Source organism: Salmo trutta, chromosome 14 (assembly GCF_901001165.1).
Source record: "Salmo trutta chromosome 14, fSalTru1.1, whole genome shotgun sequence".
In the NCBI taxonomy this organism is placed as follows: Eukaryota; Metazoa; Chordata; class Actinopteri; order Salmoniformes; family Salmonidae; genus Salmo; species Salmo trutta.
The window spans coordinates 49386847-49412978 of record NC_042970.1 but is presented as its reverse complement, the minus strand read 5'-3'; the positions used below and the strand labels follow the sequence as shown (position 1 = coordinate 49412978).

The 26132-nt window shown below is 42.7% G+C and overlaps 1 protein-coding gene across 5 annotated transcripts in view; it reads right to left on the bottom strand.

Moving 5' to 3' along the window:
- Positions 1-213: 213 nt before the first annotated feature.
- Positions 214-26132, bottom strand: part of LOC115208313 (vitamin D3 receptor B) — a 93717-nt gene continuing 67798 nt past the window's right edge. For 4 of the 5 annotated variants that reach the window (XM_029776258.1, XM_029776259.1, XM_029776257.1 and 1 more), the window contains 6 exons: positions 21760-21859; positions 16785-16965; positions 14532-14683; positions 11213-11329; positions 8247-8491; positions 214-1399 (listed from right to left, as the gene is read on the bottom strand). In XM_029776258.1, the coding sequence (XP_029632118.1) occupies positions 1376-1399; positions 8247-8491; positions 11213-11329; positions 14532-14683; positions 16785-16965; positions 21760-21859 (819 nt within the window). In that variant the 3' untranslated portion in view covers positions 214-1375. Of the gene's footprint in view, positions 1400-7873; positions 8492-11212; positions 11330-14531; positions 14684-16784; positions 16966-21759; positions 21860-26132 lie in introns of those variants that run through there. The other variant, XM_029776261.1, reaches the window with a different exon arrangement.

Below are 26132 nucleotides of genomic sequence, written 5' to 3'. Positions count from 1 at the left end.
CAACTTGTGGGAGGTGTTTCAGGAAGCATGGGGTGAAATCTCTTCAGATTACCTCAACAAATTGACAACTAGAATAACAAAGGTCTGCAAGGCTGTAATTGCTACAAATGGAGGATTCTTTGACGAAAGCAATGTTTGAAGGACACAATTATTATTTCAATTAAAAATCATTATTTATAACCGTGTCAACGTCTTGACTATATTTCCTATTCATTTTGCAACTCATTTCATGTATGCTTTCATGGAAAACAAGGACATTTCTAAGTGAACCCAAACTTTTGAACGGTAGTGTACCTCCAATAGCTAGCATGATGATTGATTATCAAACTGGCTGATTTTTCTAGACACTTTTCTTTTTTAAAGTTCTGTTTGAAAACAAATGGTCAAAATTGAGACAGTTAGTTGGAAAGATAGTAGAGAGCATTGCCAAAAAGTATTAAAAAACAGTACTCAAAGATATTAAAGCAGTTACTCAACATCTTTAATTGGTACTAACTGAGCAATGTCGGGCAGGGCAGAATTGTTTTTGTTTGCCCGCGCTACAGACGGCTATATAGGTCCACTAATACAGGACTTGTAAAGGCCTACCTTTGTTAAAAAAATAAAAAATAAAAAAACGTTTTCATAACGTAATTCCGATTTTTCAGGGGGTGCTGCAGCACCACCACTTCCCGCGGCTATGGTAGCTGGCGATTAATATTACACTGATCAATTAAAGCGGTTTAATCAAAGTTTATAAATGGGCATCTACTTCCTCAAGTCCACACTGTTCAAATAGGAACTTGCCCCATCTGTGCTTTTCTAGAACCAGCTTGTCCTAGCTTCAGACCAACCTAAACTACACAACACGACACTGTGGCCTCCTATGTCCTGGTTAGCATATTTCTGCTGGGTGATACTCAACCGTGCCAATGGTAGTAAGAATAACAACATTCCCATCAATCTGTGATGTTCTTGATAAAAGCAGCATTAAATGGATACTGAGGGTTGTCCTCTCAGAACTTTTGCCCTTTCCTGAAAATCTGAAGATCTATATGGAATAGTCTACTCTAAAAAGGTGGGTTGGTGCATAAGAGTGGAGAAAATGAGCTGAGAGAAGGAGGGAAGGAGAGAGAGAAGAGATGGATTGGGGAAAGGGGACAGAGTGAGAGACATCTAGTGAGGGCAAAGACCATTCCAACTGTGCCAAGAGGAGCAGACACTCCAACTCTCCGACCGAAACCATATGACTCATGACCTCTCTATACAGAGGTCACAGTTAAGTCTCTGGCTGCGTTTCATTCCAGGATGTTGCTCCCTCCCTTCTGTCCTTCAATGAAAGCCGAATATGGCGGAAACCAGGTGGAGGTATTTCTTACATACAGCTACCCAGTTGTCAGACGTGCGATATGCGAGTGAACTAAGAAAAAAAGGGAGGAAACCACGTATTAGAATGAAACGCAACCCCGGCCAACCCAAACCCAGCCTGGAATCCCATTGGTCAGAATGCAGGCACAATTAAACCACAACCTCTGGTGGGTCTTTGTGCGTTACTTAAAAAATGCAATGCTTTTAGTTGAAAAATACTTTACAAAAAAATACCAATGACTTCATTAGCTGTATAGTCTCCCAGTCTGCATGATGAGACATCTTTGAGGTAACCAAAGTGTTTCATTAGACAGCAATAAATACCAACACATATTACAAAAGTAAAAACAGAGGCAACTGCTTTAATGCTAAAGCATAATCTGTAGCTAAAAGAGGTAGATCATTGTTGTGTACATCCATTGTGGACACTCCTTTTTAATGTTTGAAGAAGAACAAAATAAAAATCTACACGTCGAAATCAATGGTACTGTGTATCAATCCCTGTCACATTCAAAACATTTATTGAAAGGCAATCTCACTCGATCAAAACGATTCGTATGTTCTTTAAAGAAGAAAAAAAAAATCTATTTGTGAGTTGAATTTCTAATCATTTTTTTGAAACTGGATTTGTAATGGGTAATTGCTTTGTACAACCTTTATACATAAGAACTTCAAATATGAGACTGTTAAGCTAGCTGATGCTGGTGTACCATGGGCTGTAATGTAGGCGTTCACCCTCTGTTTGACATAGAAATATAAACAAGACAAGAAAAGACATAGCCTACTGTATTAACCTCAACATTTCTAGTTGAATTTCGTTTAATAAATGGTTCCTAAAGGTAACTGACAAAATAAAGGAAACGCCAACAAAGTGTCTTAATAGGGCGGTGGGCTGCTACGAGACACCAGAACAGCTTCAATGGTCCTTGGCATAGATTCTACCAGTGTCTGGAACTCTATTGGAGTGATGCGACACCATTCTTCTACGAGAAATTCTGTTGAAGGTGGTGGAAAATGCTGTCTCAGGAGCCGCTCCAGAATCTTCCATAAGTGTTCAATTGGGTTGAGATCTGGTGACTGAGACACACACACCCTTTAAACCCCCTATACTAATTTGAGACCCCCCCCCCCTCTTTCAAAGTCACTGAGATCTCTTCTAGCCATGGTAGCCAAAATAATGGGTAACTGGGCATTTTTATACATGACCCTAAGCACGATGGGATGTTAATTGCTTAAATCATTTAGGAACCACACCTGTGTGGAAGCTCCTTTGCATCCCTCATTTGCCCAAGTGTTTCCTTTATTTTGGCAGTTACCTGTATGTTCCAGTTCGGAGTTCAATAAAAATGTCAGAGCTAAAATTGAGACATTCTAAGTCGATGAATGAAAATGAAAAAAATGCTTAATTTGGATTACTGATCAAAAATCTATAGAAAGAAAATTAAGAGTTTGCTTGTCCGACCCATAGTTAATGCTATTGAACAGCTTATTAGGTGAAAAGTCAAAAGTTTATATCAATGGTCATAAAGCCACATTAGGCCTTTTCTTCATCAAGCGTTTTGGAATATCCCCTCCGGTTGTTGACTGAATATTGAGCAGCGATAACTGTGCAAACCAGATGCGAGCGAGAGAGACCTCTCCTTACCCTGTACTTCTTTAAAGGGGAGATTTGTGACAACATCCCGCCCTGTGGCACTTACATGATACCCGAGCCTTATACGCACATATCGAAAATCAATACTGTATATCTATATCTCATCAACTGAAAACAATCAACTCTCTTTATGTACACACAGAGATATGCATGTGGAAAGGAAATTAAAAACCAAAGCCGCCCAAAATGCACAAGTCATCTAACAACCGTAAACTCGCAACACACCATAACCTTCACCAAACTGACATGAACACGAGTGGTACTGAGTAAAAGGAATCATGTAGCCTATCATCACCTTAATAAAACACATCCCGAGAAAGAGGAACTTGTCAATCAACAGTATGAACTAAAATAATTCCACAAATCATCAGGTGCCTATGTAAGTGAATTCCTAACACTAGGTATTTAGTGTGTTTTGCAAAACAATATCACTTTATACGACTTATATAGCTTATCGATAAAAATCCATTAAAAAGTCACTTTTCTGCAGTCATTCAACGGAACATTTGCTATGGTGGCTGGGAGGGGACATAACAAAATAATGAATGACTGTCAATAAGGGGGAGAGTGATGGTATAGGCTGTGGTCCACTATCTGACGTCTAATGTTGATGTTGATGTTTTAAAGCAATGACGAGGTTTACTGTATGCTAAGAACACAATGTTCTGATTACGTTCCTTCAACAGTAGGAAGACAGTGTCCTTGTTCTCCCCCACGTCCTGCAAAAAGACCACAAAATAGCCCTCTCTGTAGCCTATAGTGATGATGTCATAACTAAGTGTCACAGTAGTTTCTGTTTGGCCAATCACGAGTCCAGTTGAAGCAGAAGTGGCACTCGCGTACAGGGACTGAAGGACAGGATGTACAATAGAGAGCCGTCTACCTCGACTCACGCAATCCATTTACCCTCTTTTTGACAATTTCCCCAGATGATGTCAGTGTCTTAGCTTCGAGGCCACAGCTATAGGCTGACATAATTGGAAGTCAATGTGTCATGCCCATTAAAACAGAAGGAGATACTATAGGCTCCGGGGACAAGTAACCCCTAGGTACAGATCTAGGCTCAGCTTCTTCCTTCCCCAATCCTAAACTTAACCATTAGTAAGGGAAATGACCCAAGGTCAGCGTCTAAGGGCAACTTCACCATACACCAAGATCTCGCTATAGCCTCTTCGGCCAGTTTCCGGCACACAGATTAGGCTAAGCCTAGTCCTGGACTAAACATGAATTTAATAAAATGTGTCCAGGGAAAGCGTTCCTCAGTGTCCATTCACTTGCTTTACAATATCATATACATGTAGGTCATTTTGAACACTGGAGCAGGTGATATGACATTAAATGTGGTCAACAGGTGCTCCCTAAAAACCTTTAAGGTCTCTGTAGGGTAGCCTTAATAGTTCATAATAAGGGATTGGAATGAAGTGCTTTACATTGTATGGGTGAACTCACCTAATCCACACAGCCAATGTGTTGCACACCCTTGGGTGACCTTACACACGGTTCGTGCATGGACAGGGGAATGAAGAGATCGAAAGCATATGAGTTGATTCTACTTTACACAAGTACAATAGCACATCTGAGACATAGAAATAAACATATTAGATATATCAATTGTGTATCTACAGCCCAATGAAATCAATAGCTACTAATGAATACGAGCCACATTTCTTTAAACTGGCTTTTTTTGTATTTCTCTCCCTCTATATGGCTTATATTAGAGAGCAGCACTGTATATTCAGCTTGTATAACATCCTTTTTCTCCCAAATGACTAACCAAAGTAAAGGCGCCAACCACCCATCGACGACACAACCTTAGCCAACGCGTCAATCAATCACTCACCCACACCCAAAAATATATAGATTAATCTATATAGATATATATATATATATATATAAGTAGAAAGGTTTGGACACAGACTCATTCCAGGTGTTTTCTTTATTATTTACTATTTTCTACATTGTAGAATAATAGTGAAGACATCAAAACTATGAAATAACACATATGGAATTATGTAGTAACCAAAAAAGTGTTAAACAAATCAAATATATTTTAGATGTTAGATTCTTCAAAGTAGCCAACCTTTGCCTTGATGACAGCCTTGCACACTCTTGGCATTCTCTCAACCAGCTTCATGAGGTATTAACCTAGAAAGGATTTCAATTAACAGGTGTGCTTTGTTAAAAGTTAATTTGTGGAATTTGTTTGTGAGCCAATCAGTTGTTTGTGATAAGGGAGGGGTGGAATACAGAGGATAGCCCTATTTGGTAAAAGACCAAGTCCATATTATGGCAAGAACAGCTCAAATAAGCAAAGAGAAATGACAGTCCATCATTACTTTAAGACAAGAACTTTGAAAGTTTCTTCAAGTGCAGTCGCAGAAACTGGCTCTCATGAGGACCACCACAGGAAAGGAAGACCTAGAGTTACCTCTGCTGCAGAAGATGCGCTCATTAGAGTTAACTGCACCTCAGATTGCAGTCCAAAATAATGCTTCAAGTAACAGACATCTCAACATCAACTGTTTAGAGGAGACTGCATGAAATCAGGCCTTTATGGTCAATTTGCTGCAAAGAAACCACTACCAAAGAACACCAATAAGAAGAGACTTGCTTGGGCCAAGAAACATGAGCAATGGACATTAGACCGGTGGAAATTTGTTCTTTGGTCTGATGTGGCGAAATTTGAGATTTTTGATTCCAATCGCCGTGTCTTTGTGAGACGTAGAGTAGATAAATGGATGATCTACGCATGTGTGGTTCCCACAGTGAAGCATGGAGGAGGAGGTGTGATGGTGTGGGAGTGCTTTGCTGGTGACATTGTCAGTGATTTATTTAGAATTCAGGGCACACTTAACCAGCATGGCTACCACAGAATTGTGCAGTGATACGTCATCCCATCTGGTTTGCGCTTAGGGGACTATCATTCGTTTTTCAACAAGACAATGACCCAAAACACACCCCCAGGCTGTGTAAGGGCAATTTGACCAAGGAGAGTGATGGAGTGTTGCATCAGATGACCCGGCCTCCAGAATCACCTGACCTCAACCTAATTGAGATTGGAATGAGTTGGACCACAGAGTGAAGGAAAAGCAGCCAACGAGTGCTCAGCATATATGGGAACTCCTTCAAGACTGTTGGAAAAGCATTCCTCATGAAGCTGGTTGAGAGAATGCCAAGAGTGTGCAAAGCTGTCATCAAGGCAAAGAGTGGCTACTTTGAAGAATCTAACATCTAAAATATATTTTCACTTTTTTGGTTACTACATGATTCTATATGTATGATTTCATAGATTTGATGTCTTAACTATTATTCTACGATGTAGAAAATAGTACAAATAAAGAAAAACCCTTGAATGTGTAGGTGTGTCCAAACTTTCACTGGTACTATATATATATATAAAAAAAGTTGAGAAAGCATAGTGTTTCAGAGAGAGAAAGTGAGAATAAGTCATAAAACACGGTCATCAATATCATGTTTGCATATATAATCCAAGAATATCTTACTAAGCGTTAGTAGTAGTAATATCTATGTAGCCCTATGTACAGCTGCGCGGTCATTGTATCGATACGTAGTATTTACAGGATGCAGCCACTGGAGGGCTGAGCAGCATACAACACCGGAGGACTCAGACGTGTCAAAAAACTAAACAGAAAACGGTCCATCCGAGTCCTCAAGACATTCTTTTCAACTAATTCCACTTCCGAGTTGGAAACGAAAGGGGTGATATCTGTGAAGAAGCAGCTTTGAAACACTCCACCTACTAAAAACTGTACATTTGAGGAAAAAAAATGAACAATTCATGGAATTGTTTTAAGATCCTGTCCAGATAACTTGCATGGTTTGTGGCTATAATACAAAAAGACGTGGACAGTAGAGTAACCGACCTAACTATGCATTTCCAGTCAGAGTTTGGCATTGTAGCCCTTTAAAAACGGTGGTATAACTTAAACATAGACATATATTAATAGATACGCATGAGTACAGGTAGCAGTGTTCGTGATACATAGAAGTTGTAGCTAAGTCCATTTAGAGCTATCATAACAACCCCCCCCCCCCCCCCCCCCCCCACCCCAAACAACCAGAGCTCTGGCTTGGTTTGATTGACAGCTTGTTTTAGTGACTAAACAGCCACAGCTCCCGCACACTATTCCGCAACCAAACTATTTCCAGGTTACAGATAATATTCCGTAGGCTGTATGAATCTATTCAGAGTATACACATTTCCTTCATCAATTCCTAGAGGCTAGTTAGCAAAAGCTAGCGCAAATGGTGAGTGTGCACATAAAAGGCATCATGTGGCTACACTAGAAGCCTGGAAGCTTAGAGAGCGTTGACAATACCTTTGGCAGAGGTGAAGAACGTGCGTTTTGCTGCGTATACGGTACACTCAAACACTTGCCCTTGAGGGAAGCGATTGAGCGGAATAACCGGAGAAAGGATGAGAGAAACATGTGGAAATACTTTGCAGGCACTGTTTTCGCTCCAGGGAGGACGTAGTATCTATTTGCTATCCATGATTGAAATGTTATCATGCATTTTGAAGGTTCGATGCTGTGTGTATTTCTGAATACAAAAACTGAGAGGAGAAAATCAGAGGTAGCTCCAACATATTGGCTAACTGTATAAGTGAGTGTCCTTACGTGTGTGTGTGTGTATGTGTGTAATCATATGTATGAGTGATCATACACCGCCATGCAGAAAAGCAGCACTTGCATGACACACACACAAAAAGCACACGGTGTACTGTATGTACCGGCACACAAGACGCAATACTGTTTGGCAATATACTGTCTCTTAAATACCAAGGTAAGCGTACATGTCAAATATAGGCAGAAGTTCCATGTAGGTATGGTTCTGAAGTAAATTCCCTTGTTTGTATCATTCGCTCCCCATCGCTTTGCATGTTCCAGTCAACAGCTCCTCAGGTACCCAGTCCCAGGCCTGACCTACCGAAGCTCCTCACGCACACACGGCAGGGAACTTTCTAACACACACACACACACACACACACACACACACACACACACACACACACACACACACACACACACACACACACACACACACCTATTACCCCCCCTCCCCCCTCCCTCACAAGACACACTTACATTCACACCATCCACAGTCCGTCTAACCACATTCCTCATAGCTCCCACCTCATACTCTCCTCCCACCTCTCCTATGACCCTTCGTCCACCTCATCCACCTCCATCAAAGGTCACCAAAAAGTGTTAATTTAGGAGACCTCGCTGCCGAACACCTCCAGCACCAGCGGGGTCAGCTGCATGCTGTGCTCGGGCTGGAAGGACAGCGAGCGGTACTGCTTGGAGTGCTCTTCGTTCAGGCTGCGCAGGTCCGCCAGCTTCTGGATCATTTTGGCATACACGAGGCGGCCGCCAGGGTGGTGCAGCTGGATGTAGGCCTGCAGCGTCTCCGACAAACGGTCCTGCAGGGTCTCGATGCGCCCGTGATCCTGCACGCCCGGACGGTCTGGAGGGGAGAGAAAGGAGGGAGAGGCGCAAGGAGACACGGACGGTAAGACTTTTAAAGGGCTTCTTCGTATTCAGCATCGTCCAGCGCCGTACTAGACAGTGTCTACACATGAAGGGAGTAGGGAGACATGCTGGTAAGACTTTAAAGAGGCTATATAGAACTTTTGCCTCAGAGAGGTGCTCTTGAGCCAAAATGAGTCCGCTAAATGTCCAGAAATGAAGTCCAGAAATTACCTTATTGTATGAAAAGTGGCACACCTCCTCACAGCCATGACCAAAAGCTTATGTTAGCCTAACATCAGCCTAAAACTAAGCATATGTGTGGTTTCATAGGAAAATAAATCAATTAGGCTAATATTATATAATGTACAAATATGCTTGCATGTATATTTTAGCCTACAGTAAACTGGGAAATCTACACTGAGTGTACAAAACATTAAGAACACCTGCTCTTTCCATGACATAGACTGACCAGGTGAATCCAGGTGAAAGCTATGATCCCTTATTGATGTCACTTGTTAAATCCACTTCAAACAGTGTAGATGAAGGGGAGGAGACCAGTTAAAGAAGGATTTTTAAGCCTCAAGGCAATTGAGACATGGATTGTGTATGCGTGCCATTAGGAGGGTGAAAAGGCAAGACAAAATATTAATGTAGCTTTGAACGGCGTATGGTCGTAGGTGCCAAGGCACCTGTTTGAGTGTGTCAAGAACTGCAACACTACTGGGTTTTTCACGCTCAACAGTTTCCTGTGTGTATCAAGAATGGTCCACCACCCAAAGGACATCCAGCAAACTTGACCCATATTGACACAAATTGATGCTGTTCTGAGGGCAAAAAGGGGTGCAACTCAATATTAGTAAGGTGTTCCTAATGTTTTTGTATACTCAGTGTATATACACACACATTATCAGACACTAAGGAATTCATGAGACAAGAAATTGATTAATATTAATGTACAAACACAGGCACGCAGTGCATGCATGTACAGTGCATTCAGAAAGTATTCACACCGCTTGACTTTCTCCATATTTTGATTCGTTACAGCCTTATTCTAAAATGGAATAAAAATAATAATAATCACACATAATACCCCATAATTACAAAGCAAAAACAGGTTTTTACACATTTTTGCAAATGTAAAACGGAAATATCAAATTTACATAAGTATTCAGACCCTTTACTCAGTACTTGAAGCACCTTTGGCAGCGATTACAGCCAGATTACAGTGTCTTCTTGGGTATGACGCTACAAGCTTGGCACACCTGTATTTGGGGAGTTTCTCCCATTCTTCTCTGCAGATCTTCTCAAGCTCTGTCAGGTTGGATGGGAGTGTCATTACACAGCTTTTTTCAGGTCTCTCCAGAGATGTTTGATTGGGTTCAAGTCCGGGTTCTGGCTGGGCCACTCAAGGTCATTCAGAGACTTGTCCCAAAGCCACTCCTACGTTGTCTTGGCTGTGTGCTTATTGTCATTGTCCTGTTGGAAGGTGAACCTTCGTCCCAGTCTGAGCGCTCTGGGGCAGGTTTTCATCAAAGATCTCTCTGTACTTTGCCTCCGTTCATCTTTCCTGAGATCCTGATTTGTCTCCCAGTACCTGCCGCTGAAAAACATCCCCAAAACTGCCACCACTATGCTTCACTGTAGGGATGGTGCCAGATTTACTCCTGACGTGACGCTTGGCATTCAGGCCAGAGTGTTCAATCTTGGTTTCATCAGACCAGAGAATCTTGTTTCTCATGGTCTGAGAGTACTTTAGCTGCCTTTTGGCAAACTCCAAGCGGGCTGTCATGTGCCTTTTACTGAGGAGTGGCTTCCGTCTGGCCACTTTAATATAAAGGCCTGATTGGTGGAGTGCTACAGAGATGGTTGTCCTTCTGGAAGGTTCTCCCATCTCCCCAGAGGAACTCTAGAGCTCTGTCAGTTATCATCGGGTTCTTGGTCACTTCACTGACCAAGGCCCTTCTTCCCCGATTGCTCAGTTTGGCTGGGCTTGGTGGTTCTAAACTTCTTTCATTTAAGAATGATGGAGGCCACTGTGCTCTCAGGGACCTTCAATTCCTTTGACCTCATGACTTGGTTTTTGCTCTGACATGCACTGTCAACTGTGGGACCTTATATAGACAAGTGTGTGCCTTTCCAAATCATGTCCAATCAATTGAATTTAGCAAAGATGGACACCCATCAAGTTGTGGAAACATCTCAACAATGATCAATGGAAATAGGATGCACCTGAGCTCAATTTTGAGTCTTCTAGGAAAGGTTCTGAATACTTATGTAAATAAGGTATTTCTGTTTTTATTTGTAAGAAATGTACAAACATTCCTAACCACCTGTTATCACTTTGTCATTATGGCATATTGTGTGTAGATTGATGAGGGAAACAATTGATTTAATCCATTTCAGAATAAGGCTGTAACGTAACAAAATGTGGAAAAAGTCAAGGGGTCTGAATACTTTCCGAATGCACTGTATATGCACATGTTATCGTCAACCTCGCTGACGAAAATGTACAAAATATACACACACGCACAGGTGTGTGAACTTCAGCACAAAGACACACCCCCCCCCCACACACACACACACACACAAGCTAACTGATCCTCACAAAAACAAGCAGACTCACATAAACAATTCATGACAGACACACACACTACCCGAACCACCCCCCCCCCCACACACACACACACACACACACACACCCAGTGTCAGCGTGTACCTGGGGAGAGTAGGCAGATGGCCATGAGCAGCACGTGTTCCTCCTCGTGGAGGTTGAGTTTTTTCAGGCCCACCTGGAATTTGACCAGAGGCTCCAGCAGCTCCAGAGTGTGGCCCGCTGCAGGACACAACACACACACACACACACACACACACACACACACACACACACACACACACACACCGTCAATCAGATCAGATAACAATCACAATATACAGTACCAGTCAAACGTTTGGACACACCTACTCATTCAAGGGTTTTTATTTTTATTAAGAGAGTGCAAAGTTGTCATCAAGGCAAAAGGGTAGCTACTTTGAAGAACCTCAAATATAAAATATATTTGGGATTTGTTTAACACTTTTTTGGTTCCGTATGTGTTATTTCATAGTTTTGATGTCTTCACTATTATTATACTATTATTCTGCAGTGTATAAAATAGTAAAAATAGAGAAACACCCTTGAATGAGCAGGTTTGTCCAAACTTTTGACTGGTACTGTATCTGTCATTATATTGTTTGAGTAACACTAAGGATTGGTGTGGTTTTGTGAGATAAGAAATTGATTTATATTATATAATGTATGTGATATATTATACAGTATATCTACACTGAACAAAAAATATAAACACAACATGTAAAGTGTTGGTCCCATGTTTCATGAGCTGAAATGAAATGTCTCTAAAATGTTGTGCACAGATTTGTTTACATCCCTGCTAGTGAGCATTTCTCATTTGCCAAGATAATCCATCCACCTGACAGGTGTAGCATATCAAGAAGCTGATTAAACAGCATGATCATTACACAGGTGCACCTTGTGCTGTGGACAATAAAAGGCCACTCTAAAATGTGCAGTTTTCTCACACAGCACAATGCCACAGATGTCTCAAGTATTGAGGGAGCATGCAATTGGCATGCTGACTGCAGGAATGTCTACTAGAGCTGCTGCCAGAATGTTCATTTCTCTACCATAAGCCAAGCCCAATGTCGTTTTAGAGAATTTGGCAGTACGTCCAACCGGCCCCTCAACTGCAGACCACATGTAACCACGCCCAGGACCTCCACATCCAGCCTCTTAACCTGCGGGATCGTATGAGACCAGCCACATGGACAGCTGATGAAACCATGGGCTTTGCATAAGCGAAGAATCTCTGCACAAACTGTCAGAAACTCATCTGCATGCTCGTCATCCTCACCAGGGTCTTGAGCAGACTGCAGTTCGGCGTCGTAACCGACTTTAATAGGCAAATGCTCATCTTCGATGGCCACTGGCACACTAGAGAAGTGTGCTCTTCACAGATTTATTCCTGTTTCAATTATACTGGGCAGATGGCAGACAGAGTGTATGGTGTCGTGTGGGCGACCGGTTTGCTGATGTCAACGTTGTGAATAGAGTGCGGTAGGGTTATGGTATGAGCGTGAATAAGCTACTGACAACAAACACAATTGTATTTTATTGATGGCAATTTGAATGCACAGAGGTACCGTGACGAGATCCGGAAGCACATTGTTGTGCCATTAATCCGCTGCCATCACCTCATGTTTCAGCATGATATTGCACAGACCCATGACGCAAGGGTCTTTACACAATTTCTTGGAGCTGAAAATGTCCCAGTTCTTCCATGGCCTGCACCAGACATGTCACCCATTGAGCATGTTTGGGACGCTCTTGATCGACAACGCGTTACAGTTCTCATCAATATGCAGCAACTTCGCACATCCATTGGAGAGAAGTGGGACAACAATTCCACAGGCCACACTCAACAGCCTGTTCAACTCTAAACGAAGGAGGCAAACGGTGGTCACACAAGATACTGACTGGTTTTCTGATCCACACCCCTACCTTTTATTTAAGGTATCTGTGACCAACAGATGCATATCTGTATTCCCAGTCATGTGGAATACATAGACTAGGGCCTAATGAATTTATTCCAATTGACTGATTTCCTTATATGAACTGTAACTCAGTAAAATCTTTGAAATTGTTGCATGTTGCGTTTATATTTTTGTTCATTGTATGTCTCTTATTCATTATAATTTCAAAGGCCAAACTGATCCTAGTTTAGCACTCCTAGATTACAAGGGCCCAGATAACAAATAACTGTTGATTATGGTTTCCCAAACACTCCTCTCAATGCCATTTTCAAAGATGTATGGGTTTATTTCCAATTATTGATCTTACGGTTTTCACATGGTTTCCCTAGCACTGAGGATTTGTGTGGTTTCATGAGATAAGAAGTGGATTAACTGAATAGCATACAAGTCGTAGCGTTGTCGACGGAAACATGTAGTTCACCTCAGTTCACTTTGGTTAGGTGGTAAACGCGACTACATGTCTCCTGGTTGTCTACTTTGGAACATAACAAAAGGAAAATGAGAAAAAAGCAAGTTGCCAACTTAACAACCAAAAAAGTCTACTTGTGCGTTATCAATTGATTAATGAATTGTTAGTTATTAATTATCTATATTTACTTCTATTGAATAATACTACAGCTGGTTAACAATCATAGCCTGCTTATTCAAATCGCCTTGTAACAAAGGAGAATGGAGTGTCGCTAGACAAAAGCTGACAAAGTAACTAGCTACGGAAGACAACAACAACAGCATCATTTTGAGTGAAAATACAAAAATGGGTACAACGCTTGTTTTCCGGAAAAGTCTGGCTAATTTGCTGTTGAGCCCGACTAAAAGTCCAATTGACTGGTCGGCCACAGAGACGCCATGGCTAACTTAGGTTTGTCTTCTAGGACAACGCCAAATTCGTTCTGTGAGAGACCAGACGCTTTGTGAGAGAGTCTTGGTCTAGAGTGACATTCTTCGGTTGATCTGTAAAAAATACCCGAGGCTTCTTTGGAAGGCAAATGAATGCCGTGCCTTGAGGGTCTGCGGATGGGTGTATGGTGTGTGAGAGAGTACGTGTTTATAGGTGCACGTGCCAAAGTGTGTTTACACTCCATTTCAGCGTTCCTGGCGGAACTGACACACAGTCATGATAGGAAGGCCACGGGACATGTACTGGAGAGTGTATTGGAGAGTGTATTGCATTTTTGTTACCCTTTCTCGCTCACCTTTAGTGGCAGCAATGGTTGTCAAGTGAGTGTGTGTGGGATTGTCACATTGACTCGCCTTTTTGTAAAGTGGTGTCCCCCACAGTTTCAGAACACGTCCTCTAAACGAAACGACTGGTGTTTGTGTGTGTGTGCTAGTGCCATCGTTGACAGAGTACAATGGTTTATGACTGCCTATTTTGTGTGTGTCGATCTCAGGGTCTGTGTTCCATCCTCACGCATACATGTGTGTGCTAGCCTGCCTAAGTCTCGTACCTTTAGTGACGTCGTTGACGCAGTACTTGAAGTCGGGCCCTCCGCAGCTCCAGGACATGTCCTCCAGGTTGAAGGACTGGTTGGAGCGCAGCATTATCACCTCGATGGCACTCGACTTGAGCAGGGCAATCTGGTCCTCAGCCGTCAGCTCCCTGGAAGGATTACAACCAGGGGTGTATTCATTAGTGCACACCGCAGAAAAAAACGATTTTTGCAGCAGGAAACAGAAAGGAGCGTTTCTCATTGTTTAAGTCGTTTTTCTTCTGTTTGGTAGTTAATGAACGTGAATCAGGAAGATGGCATCTGTTAAAAGAAGAGGACATAATCAGTCGGCTTACGGTCTTCTTACGGTCAGAAAGGGGTTAAAAGGATTGGGTTGTTGATTGAGATTTAGGAGACGGTTGGTTCCAGCCCACGATATCTGATTGGTCAAAAAAATCAGTCGTTCCAGTCGCACAGTGGGCTAATGGTCAGACAGGGGTTAAGTTAAAAGGCTCGGGGATCTAGATCTAGCTATAGGGGGTAAATAGTGGAAGGATCTGGTAACACTTTAGATAAATGGGGCACAAGATAGCTATTGGCTATTCATAACACCTTTATAAACTCCACTCACAAGTGGTGATATAAGGAAGTTCATGTCATGTTCATGTAGGCGGTTTTCCTACCCTGTCATTGAGTTACCAAAGATGTATACCCATTAGTTTGAGCAGTTGTGTTGTGCAATCGAGATAAATAATTGTCTAGAGTTGTAAGGCGCTGTATCTCACACATGCATGCACGCGTCCACACACACACACACACACACACACACACACACACACACACACACACACACACACACACACACACACACACACACACACACACACACACACACACACACACACACAGAGAGAGAGAGAGAGGGAATAATGACGTCCAGGAAAGACAGGCCCCTTTCCATGACCTCCATGACACTGAACGATGGCCTCTGTTGGCAAACTTGACATGCACCAAAAGGAGCACACGCTGTACGACAACAGGCCTTGTGTTGTCGGGTGAAAAAACAACAACCCGTCATATCTGTCACGGCAGAAGTTAAGAGTTTCCGCAGGAACTTCTATGTCATATCCGTCACAAACTCTATCATATTCGTCACGGCAGGTGTTACGAGTTTCCCCAGAAACTTGTATATCCATCATGGCTAACGAGCTGCAATCAGTAGATATTATAGCCCCTGAGGGGATAAATGAAGTTGTACAGAATTGAATTGAAAATGTTATTTATTTTTGATGATTTGTTTTGTATTCTTTGTACTATTTCAGGGTAAACGTACTGAAGACCCCTAGTTCTTTACTGACGCAATATGACCTTCGACCTAATCAACCAATCACATCTTCAGTGTGATGTTAAAGATGCAAGCTGTAATTTTGACAGCCTGTTTCTGCCACTAGGCTTGCTTTAAGCTGAGGGATGGGGCTTGAGAAAGAACCACTCTCAAATACATAAACAGCGCTATGGATGCATGAACTAGTTTTCAACACATTGAAGCTATACTGTTTGTATAGCTTGTTAACAAAAGACTCAAAAGACAAAAAACATTTGAGTAATACAACCTTAGATTCAGCTGTAGTAAGACATTCATAATGTGTATTATAGTCTTCGAGAAGCAACGGCTTTCTAACATTAATTGTAGAGCACTGACAAGCCTTTAAGCTCAAAGCTCTTCTTGGGTCAGAAGACAGCTTACGTGATCATGACTAACAATGCCCATTACTGTGTCCTCGACCTCACTTTACTCTGCCACCCGGGGGGGATGAAGACAGAATGTACACATTGACGACCACACACACGCCTAAGGTTACTGTGACGACAGCCACTCGTGTCATGTGTAGGACAGATATCAGCTGCTGATAACAAAAGATAACAGAAATAATTGCATGTGTAGGCACATTTGTCCTTGTTTGTAGGAACACTCAGACCCTTAAACGAGTAAACACACAAATAAGGCTTCGTTCACAAGTGCTTTTACTCATATTGGAGTATCGCATATACACATTTTTTTGGGGCACATTGTAGGAACACACACAAACACATGAACGCACACAATCTCTCTCTCTCTCTCTCTCTCTCTCTCTCAAAAAAACAAGCACACAATGTAAAGTACAACCCCCCCACACACACACACACACACATTTACCCCCCTTGCTATCCCCTCATCCCCTACCTAATCCACCCACCCACCCCCCTTACCCCACTCAGCCCTCCACCCACCTGAAGCCAGGGATCATCTTGGCGAAGCCGATGACCTTTTGGATGCTGTAGCTGACCAGGTCGGCCAGGTGGGGCAGCATGGAGAGCTTGGAGCCGTCGTCGTCGGAGTCCGGGCTGCCCCCCTGCTCCTGGTACATCATCAGCAGGTTACTGAAGTTCATCAGCTTAGTGTCCACCGACTCTATATGGAGGGAGGGTGGAGGAGAGGGGGGGGGGGGGCGCGAGCGAGAGATTAGATGAGTTAAAAACTCTTCGGAGAAAAACAACATTCCCACCAGATCCTGCTGATAAAGGGAAAGGGGACACGGAGAGAGCGACAGAGAAAGAGTGAAAACATGAAAACACAAGAAAGAAACATAACATCTACGTCAGTCGGATAAAAAAAACCTGGATACTGTGGTAAACCACACACACACACACACACACACACACACACACACACACACACACACACACACACACACAAACACACATGCGCATACACACACACCCACCCACTCACATGTAAATCGAATGAATGACTCAACACAGAGCAAGGTTTGTTCCATTGAGGAATGGAACACAGTGACCATCAGAAAACAGCTTAGATAAGAGTAAGAGAGAAACAGAAGTAGAGTGATTGACAAAAAGAGATACGACAAAAGGATAATAGAGAGAGAGAGAGATAGAAAGAAACAGAGTAGAGATACAGTTGAAGTCGGAAGTTTACATAAACCTTAGCCAAATACATTTAAAGTAAGTTTTTCACAATTCCTGACATTTAATCCTAGTAAAAATGTCCTGTCTTAGGTCAGTTAGGATCACCACTTTATATTAAGAATGTGAAATGTCAGAATAATAGTAGAGAGAATGATTTATTTCAGCTTTTATTTCTTTCATCATATTCCCAGAGGGTCAGAAGTTTACATACACTCAATTAGTATTTGGTAGCATTGTCTTTAAATTGTTTAACTTGGGTCAAACGTTTTGGGTAGCGTTCCACAAGCTTCCACAATAAGTTGGGTGAATTTTGGCCCATTCCTCCTGCCAGAGCTGGTGTAACTGAGTCAGGTTTGTAGGCCTCCTTGTTCGTACACGCTTTTTCAGTTCTTCCCACAAATTTTCGATAGGATTGAGGTCAGCGCTTTGTGATGGCCACTCCAATACCTTGACTTTTTGTCCTTAAGCAATTTTGCCACAACTTTGGAAGTATGCTTGGGGTCATTGTCCATTTGGAAGACCCATTTGCGACCAAGCTTTAACTTCCTGACTGATGTCTTGAGATGTTGCTTCAATATATCCACATCATTTTCCTCCTCATGATGCCATCTATTTTGTGAAGTGCACCAGTCCCTCCTGCAGCAAAGCAGCCACACAACATGATGCTGCCACCCCCATGCGTCACGGGTTGGGATGGAGTTCTTCAGCTTGCAAGCCTCCCTCTTTTTCCTCCAAACATAACGATGGTCATTATGGCCAAACAGTTCTATTTTTGTTTAATCAGACCAGAGGACATTTCTCCAAAAAGTACGATATTTGTCCCCATGTGCAGTTGCAAACCGTAGTCTGGCTTTTTTATGGCGGTTTTGGAGCAGTGGCTTCTTCCTTGCTGAGCGGCCTTTCAGGTTATGTTAATATAGGACTCGTTTTACTGTGGATATAGATACCTTTGTACCTGTTTCCTCCAGCGTCTTCACAAGGTCCTTTACTGTTGTTCTGGGATTGATTTGCACTTTTTGCACCACAGTACGTTCATCTCCAGGAGACAGAACGCGTCTCCTTCCTGAGCGGTATGACAGCTGCGTGGTCTAATGGTGTTTATACTTCCGTAATATTGCTTGTACAGATGAACGTGGTACCTTCAGGCATTTGGAAATTGCTTCCAAGGATGAACCAGACTTGTGGAGGTCTACAACTGTTTTTCTGAGGTCTTGGCTGATTAAAAAAAAAAATGTCCCATGATGTCAAGCAAAGAGGCACTGAGTTTGAAGGTAGGTCTTGAAATGCATCCACAGGTACACCTCCAATTGACTAAAATTATGTCAATTAGCCTATCAGAAGCTTCTAAAGCCATTACATTATTTTCTGGAATTTTCCAAGGTGTTTAAAGGCACAGTCAACTTAGCGTATGTAAACGTCTGACCCACTGGAATTGTGATACAGTGAATGATAAGTGAAATAATCTGTCTGTAAACAATTGTTGGAAAAATTACTTGTGTCACACACAAAGTAGATGTCCTAACTGACAGGCCAAAACTATAGTTTGTTAACAAGAAATATGTGGAGTGGTTGAAAAACGAGTTTGAATGACTCCAACATAAGTGTATGTAAACATCTGACTTCAACTGTACATAGAGAGAACGAGAGAGAAAGTGACAGGAATAAAGAATGTGTCACGTCCTGACCAGTAAAGGGGTTATTTGTTATTGTAGTTTGGTCAGGACGTGGCAGGGGGTGTTTGTTTTATGTGGTTCGGGGTTTGTTGGGATATGTGTTTATATAGAGGGGTGTTTGTTTAGAGTGTTCCGGGGTTTTGGTTAATGTTCTGTTAGTATATTTCTATGTTCTAGTCTTTCTATGTTTAGTTGATGGGGTTGACCTTCAATTGGAAGCAGCTGCTCTTCATTGCTTCTAATTGAAGGTCTTATTTAAGAGGGGTGTTTTTGTCATGGGATTTGTGGGAAGTTGTTTTTGCACTGCTGTGTTTAGCCTGTAATACTGTGCGTTTGTTCATTTTCTTGTTTTGTCATTTAAGTGTTCTAATAAACGTTAAAATGAGCACTCAACCCGCTGCGCCTTGGTCCACTATATACGACGACCGTTACAGAATGATAGAGATTTAGAAAGAAAAGGAGAGAGAAAGAAAAATAACGAGCAAGTGAGAAAGAAACAAAGAAATAAGGGGAAATAAAAAAGGTTGAAAAATACATGTATCATACAATATCCCTGTAACAAGGTAACAACACATCCACCACGCTGATCCTCAACACAGGGGACCCTCAGGGGTGCGTGCTCAGTCCCGTCCTGTAATCCCTGTTCACTCATGACTGCACGGCCAGGCATGACTCCAAAACCATCATTAAGTTTGCCGATGACACAACAGTGGTAGGCCTGATCACCGACAACGACGAGACAGCCTATAGGGAGGAGGTCAGAGACCTGGCCGTGTGGTGCCAGGACAACAACCTCTCCCTCAACGTGATCAAGACAAAGGAGATGATTGTGGACTACAGGAAAAAGAGGACTGAGCACGACCCTATTCTTATCGACGGGGCGGTATAGGAGCAGGTTGAGAGCTTCAAGTTCCTTGGTGTCCACATCACCACCAACTCTCTCTCCCTCCCTCTCTACGACACCTGCTGTCTCGACGTCTGAATGATCGGCTATGAAAAGCCAACTGACATTTACTCCTGAGGTGCTGACCTGTTGCACCCTCTACAACCACTGTGATTATTATTTGACCCTGCTGTTTATCAGTGAACGTTTTAACATCTTGAAGAACGATCTGGCCTTAATGACCACGTACTCTTATAATCTCCACCCGGCACAGCCAGAAGAGGACTGGCCACCCCTCAGAGCCTGGTTCCTCTCTAGGTTTCTTCCTAGGTTCCTTCCTTTCTAGGGAGTTTTTTCTAGCCACCGTGCTTCTACATCTGCATTGCTTGCTATTTGGGGTTTTAGGCTGGGTTTCTGTATAGCACTTTGTGACATCTGCTGATGTAAAAAGGGCTTTATAAATACATTTTATTATTATTATATATAACAAACTAACATGGTCCAAGCACACCAAGACAGTCGTGAATAGGGCACAACAAAACCTATTCTCCCTCAGGAGACTGAAAAGATTTGGCATGGGTCCTCAGATCCTCAAAAGGTTCTACAGCTTCACCATCGAGAGAATCCTGACTAGTTGCATCACCGCCTGGTATGGCAACTGTTCGGCCTCCAACCACAAGGCACTACAGCCACCCTAGTCATAGACTGTTCTCTCTGGTACCGCACGGCAAGCGGTACCGGAGCGCCAAGTCTAGGTCCAAGAGGCTTCTAAACAGCTTCTACCCCCAAGCCATAAGACTCCTGAACATCTACTCAAATGGCTACCAAGACTATTTGCATTGACCCCCCCCCCCCCTCTTTTACACCGCTGCTACTCTCTGTTGTTACCATCTATGCATAGTCACTTTAATAACTCTACCTACATGTACATATTACCTCAATTACCTAGACTAACCGGTGTCCCAGCACATTGACTCTATTTTACTGCTGCTCTTTAATTACTTGTTACTTTTATTTATTTTTCTTATTTGTACTGCATCGTTGGTTAGGGGCTCGTAAGTAAGCATTTCACTGTATTCGGTGCATATGACAAAGGAAATTTGATTTGATTTGCTGTTTTTGAAGCCAGGGAACGCAGGCTGTGAGGGTCATGTCCCTCTGTGAGTTCACTTCATTATGAGCGGATGTGTTAATGGGAGACTGTGGTCTGAAGGTCTACAGGGTGTCCAGAGAAACCCCTGAAGATTCTGAGTAAAACCGCATGAGGGATTGACACACGCACACGCACACACACACGCACACGCACACGCACACACACACACACACACACACACACACACACACACACACACACACACGGGAATCAATCACTGATGACAACTAACACCAATTGTGTGATCTGCACCATCTCCCTCTCTATGTGTCCGCTTCACCATCTGATTCTGAATTGCTCACCTTTTCCCATTTTTTTGTGTATGTGTGTGCGTGCATGCATGTCTAACGGAGGTAAGAATGTGCCGTAAGCTCACTCCACAGCTAGCTTGAAATGTTGCCAATGGTGTTATCGAAAATAATATTTTTCTATAGCACAACAGGACGGTACGTTGTCAAAAAGGGCGGTCACGTGTTTGCCATCAGAGGACCACCGGTTCAAGCCCAGTAAGGGGACAGGGACAGTGGAGGAAGCGACGCTGTTAGAAGCACACTGATGTTTGTTTACCTGGAGAGTGACTGAAGGAGTCAGATGAGGCATCAGATAGAGAGTGGAGAGAGGCAGCTCTGCTGGCACTGCGTGTCACTGGGCCTTCTCGAACCGGAGGCTAAAGGAAAACACACAAACCATTTAGTATACATTTTTACATGAATATAAAATCAAACCCACAATCCTGGCATTGCAAGCGCCATGCTCTACCAACTAATGCTGACCGTAATTAGTCGACTGGTCGATTGTTTGGTGGATAAGCTGTTGGTCAACCAAGATTTTTAGTCGAGTAGTAGCATATATATACAGTGCATTCGGAAAGTAATCAGACCCCTTCCCTAAAATGGATTAAATAAAAAAAAATGTAATTGATTAAATTGTTTTTTTTCCCCCCCTCATCAGTCTACAAACAATAGCCCATAATGACAAAGCAAAAACAGGTTTTTACACATTTTTGCTAATTTATTTAAAATAATTAAACGGAAATATCACATTTACATAAGTATTCAGACCCTTTTACTCAGTACTTTGTTGAAGCACCTTTGGCAGCGAGTACAGCCTCAAGTCTTCTTGGGTATGACACTACAAGCTTGACACACCTGTATTTGTGGAGTTTCTCCCATTCTTCTCTGCAGATCCTCTTGTCATGACTGTCCTGATCAGGTCAGGGTACAGGAGACCACCACCCTACAGATTATCTCCCAAACCCCCAACAGAGGAGGAGAGATCTAGGGGTCTGAAGATGTGGGGGTTTTATGACCCCTCACGCCCATGATAAACCTTAGGCCACAGAGAAATTCCTTTGTCCTCACAATGGAGAACTGGCCTCAGAACATTAAACATGCAATAAAGGGACTTTGGAACAATGGTTTCCGTCAGCCACAATGGTGGTCATGACGAGAGGTGGAATATGAAAATGTATGTAACTTTTGTGTTGTTATTAAAGGTTAAGAGATGACGTTATTATGAAAACATTGTACCTTTAAGAGTTTTCCCAGTATATGCCTGATGTTTATACATTGTACGTTGTGTGGAAAATATCCAAATCAAAGAGAATGTTTTGGTAAAGATGAGATGTGAAGTTAGTGTCTAAAATAGGATTTTAGTCAAATCTAGGCCTTGTCCCTTAACTTGGTCCGCCCAGAGAATTGCCCTAAAGGCGGTTACGCCCACTTCTGACCCGAGGGTATAAGACAGAAGAGTGAAGAATTAACATATCAGACTAAGTGACCCCAAGCTGCAGCTAAGGTCCAACAAAGTCAACGAACCCAAAACGAAACACAAGGTTGAAAACAAAGAAATCTTTTTCTACACGAGCTACGGACGAGTAGCTGTGTCTAAGCGGGTGAATTCAAGCCGAACCACCCAGCCTCCACTCTCCATTGAATCGTGGTATCTACACTGTTCGAGTCCTAAGCTGTGAGCTCTGAGCTACAGAGCTGTCTGTCCTCAGAAGACCCCTTTCAGATCAAGGGCGAGGGATCAGACCACTAAGCCAAGAAGGACACTGACATCGTGAGTACAACCAGAGAGTTGCGCCGGAGAAGTGCGTCATTGAGAAGCCGACACGACCCACGCGGAGCTTCCCACCTGAGACCTCCAACACGTAATTACATCATTATATTCTGACCCATAAGAGCGGCAGTTCGGGGCAAGGCTAGGTTTAAATAAGCATAGCTGACAGATGAACCCAAATGTATATTTCTCTCGTGTACTTTCTTTGTTTCTCTCTCTTTTAAATCCCCATTTTGGGTAACACGTGCCATAGTGTGTTGGCCCGTTATACTAAGTCCTAATCAATAGCCTAGACTGTGTTTTGTGTATGTGTATTTTTATCATCATTTTAGCTTGCTAGTAAATAAATAATCAACTAAGATTGGTGTGGTAAACTCATTGGTGTAGCCCGGGTTCGTGCAGATTCCCGGATTATGCGACGTTCAGACATGAGACTAGAGGTTGATTAATTTAGCGACTGTTGTAAAATCGATATTCTGATATTCTTTGAGTTAATTTGGGAAATAGAAACTCAATCAAACTAATTTTCCCATGGTGCCCCAGGTTAATGAGTTAATAATTGCTTGATTCATTGCTTAATTCATTTAATCACGCAATTATAAACCGTTAATCATTCGATGAGCAACAGTCGTCACATTAACTAATACAACGTCACGACACTCTCAAGCGCTGTCAGGTTGGATGGGGAGCGTCGCTGCACAGCTATTTTCATGTCTCTTCAAAGATGTTTGATCAGGTTCATGTATGGGCTCTGGCTGGGCCACTCAAGGACATTCAAAGACTTGTCCCGAAGCCACTCCTGTGTTGTCTTGGATGTGTGCTTAGGGTCGCTGTCCTGTTGGAAGGTGAACCTTCACCCCAGTCTGAGGTCCTGAGCGCTCCTGAGCAGGTTTTCATTAAGGATCTCTCTGTACTTTGCTCCGTTCATATTTGCCTCGATCCTGACTAGTCTCCCAGTCCCTGAAACTAAAAAACATCCCCACAGCATGATGCTGCCACCAGCATGCTTCCCTGTAGGGATGGTGCCAGGTTTCCTCCAGACGTGACGCTTGGCATTCAGGCCAAAGAGTTCCATCTTGGTTAAATCAGATCAGTAAAAGGTTGTCATGTGCCTTTTACTGAGGAGTGGCTTCCATCTGGCCACTCTACCATAAAGGCCTGATTGGTGGAGGGCTGCAGAGATGGTTGTCCTTCTGGAAGGTTCTCCCATCTCCACAGAGGAACCCTAGAGCTCTGTCAGAGTGACCATCGTGTTCTTGGTCACCTCCCTGACCAAGGCAATTCTCCCCCAATTGCTCAGTTTGGCCAGACACCCAGCTCTAGGAAGAGTCTTGGTGGTTCCAAACTTCTTCCATTTAAGAATGATGGAGGCCATTGTGTTCTTGGGGACCTTCAATGCTGCAGATAGGTTTTGCTACCCTTTCCCAGATCTGTGCCTCAACACAATCTGCGGCAATTCCTTCGACTTCATGGCTTGGTTTTTGCTCTGACATGCACTTTCAACTGTGGGACCTTATATAGACAGATGTGTGCCTTTCCAAATCATGTCCAATCAATTGAATTTACCATAGGTGGACTCCAAGTCTTAGAAACATCACAAGGATGATTAATGAAAACAGGATGCACGTGAGCTCAATTTTGAGTCTCATAGCAAAGGGTCTGAATACTTATGTGAATAAGGTATTTCTGTTGTTAATTTTTTGTCCATCTGCAAAAAATTCTAAAGAAATCTGTTTTCACTTTGTCTTTATGGGGTTTTGTGTGTAGAACGTAACAAATTGTGGAAAAGTGAAGGGGTCTGAATACTTTCCGAAGGCACCGTATGTAAAAATACACTTTTAAAAATGTTGACCAGTCGATTGGTCGAAAGAACAGACGACTTCCAGTCAATCAATACTTTTTTAGTCGGGGAAAGCCCTACTATCAACTGAGCCATACAAGGCCACGGGTACTCAGTATAGTGTGTATCACTGACCATCGGACAATTAAATGCCACACTGCACACTTCGGGAGTTTCAACCCTGGAGCTATAACCATGATGATCAATTCAATGTAGCTTCCTCCTATATAGGTGTAGGTGTGGGGCGGTGTAGGTGTCTGACTGTTACTGTTGTTTGATTCTTGATGTATTTACTATGTGATTTGGGTGTGTAATGTGTGAGGTGAGCTAAGACTCTTCTTGTAGGACAATAAACGGCAATCTAATCTGGCAATATTGTGCAGGCAAACAGTCAATTTGTATGACTGTATGCACAGTATACTTCAAGCCGTAAGTTCCTTGATAGGGAAATTGTCCTAAGGTAAATAAAAGGCAGAAATTGAGTTATGGAGTGGTCTGACTTCAACGCGAATGACTCTCACTGAGGTGACCGAGTGGGAGTTAAGTCTATGTTACGGGGCGCAGAAGTCCAGATACCAGAGAAGGAGTGGTATTTGCAGGTGGGGGGAGACTGGGAGTGAAGAAATGGAGTGGACACGGACTCTGACATACAGCGTATACATCATTGACACTGACCCTGGAGCAGGAAATGTCTGTTGTATAGAAAGAGATACTGCAGTGGGTGTTCTGTAACATGATGGATGCTGACAGAGTAGCAAATAGTATCAGGGTAGGGCTTATCTGTGGACAATTGAAATAAGAGTGGTGTTAGGAAGTGGAGTATGGTGTTATAGAGTTGACACTAGTGTAACAGAGTTGGCACTGGTGTAATGGAGTGGAGACTGGTGGTAGAGAGTGGAAACTGGTGCTTTAGAGTGAATACTGGTGTTACAGATCAGAGACTAGTGTTATTAAGTGAAGACAGGTATTAGAGAGTGAAAGCTGGTATTATAGAATTGAGTCTGGTGTTACGGAAGGGAGGCTGGTGTTACGGAGG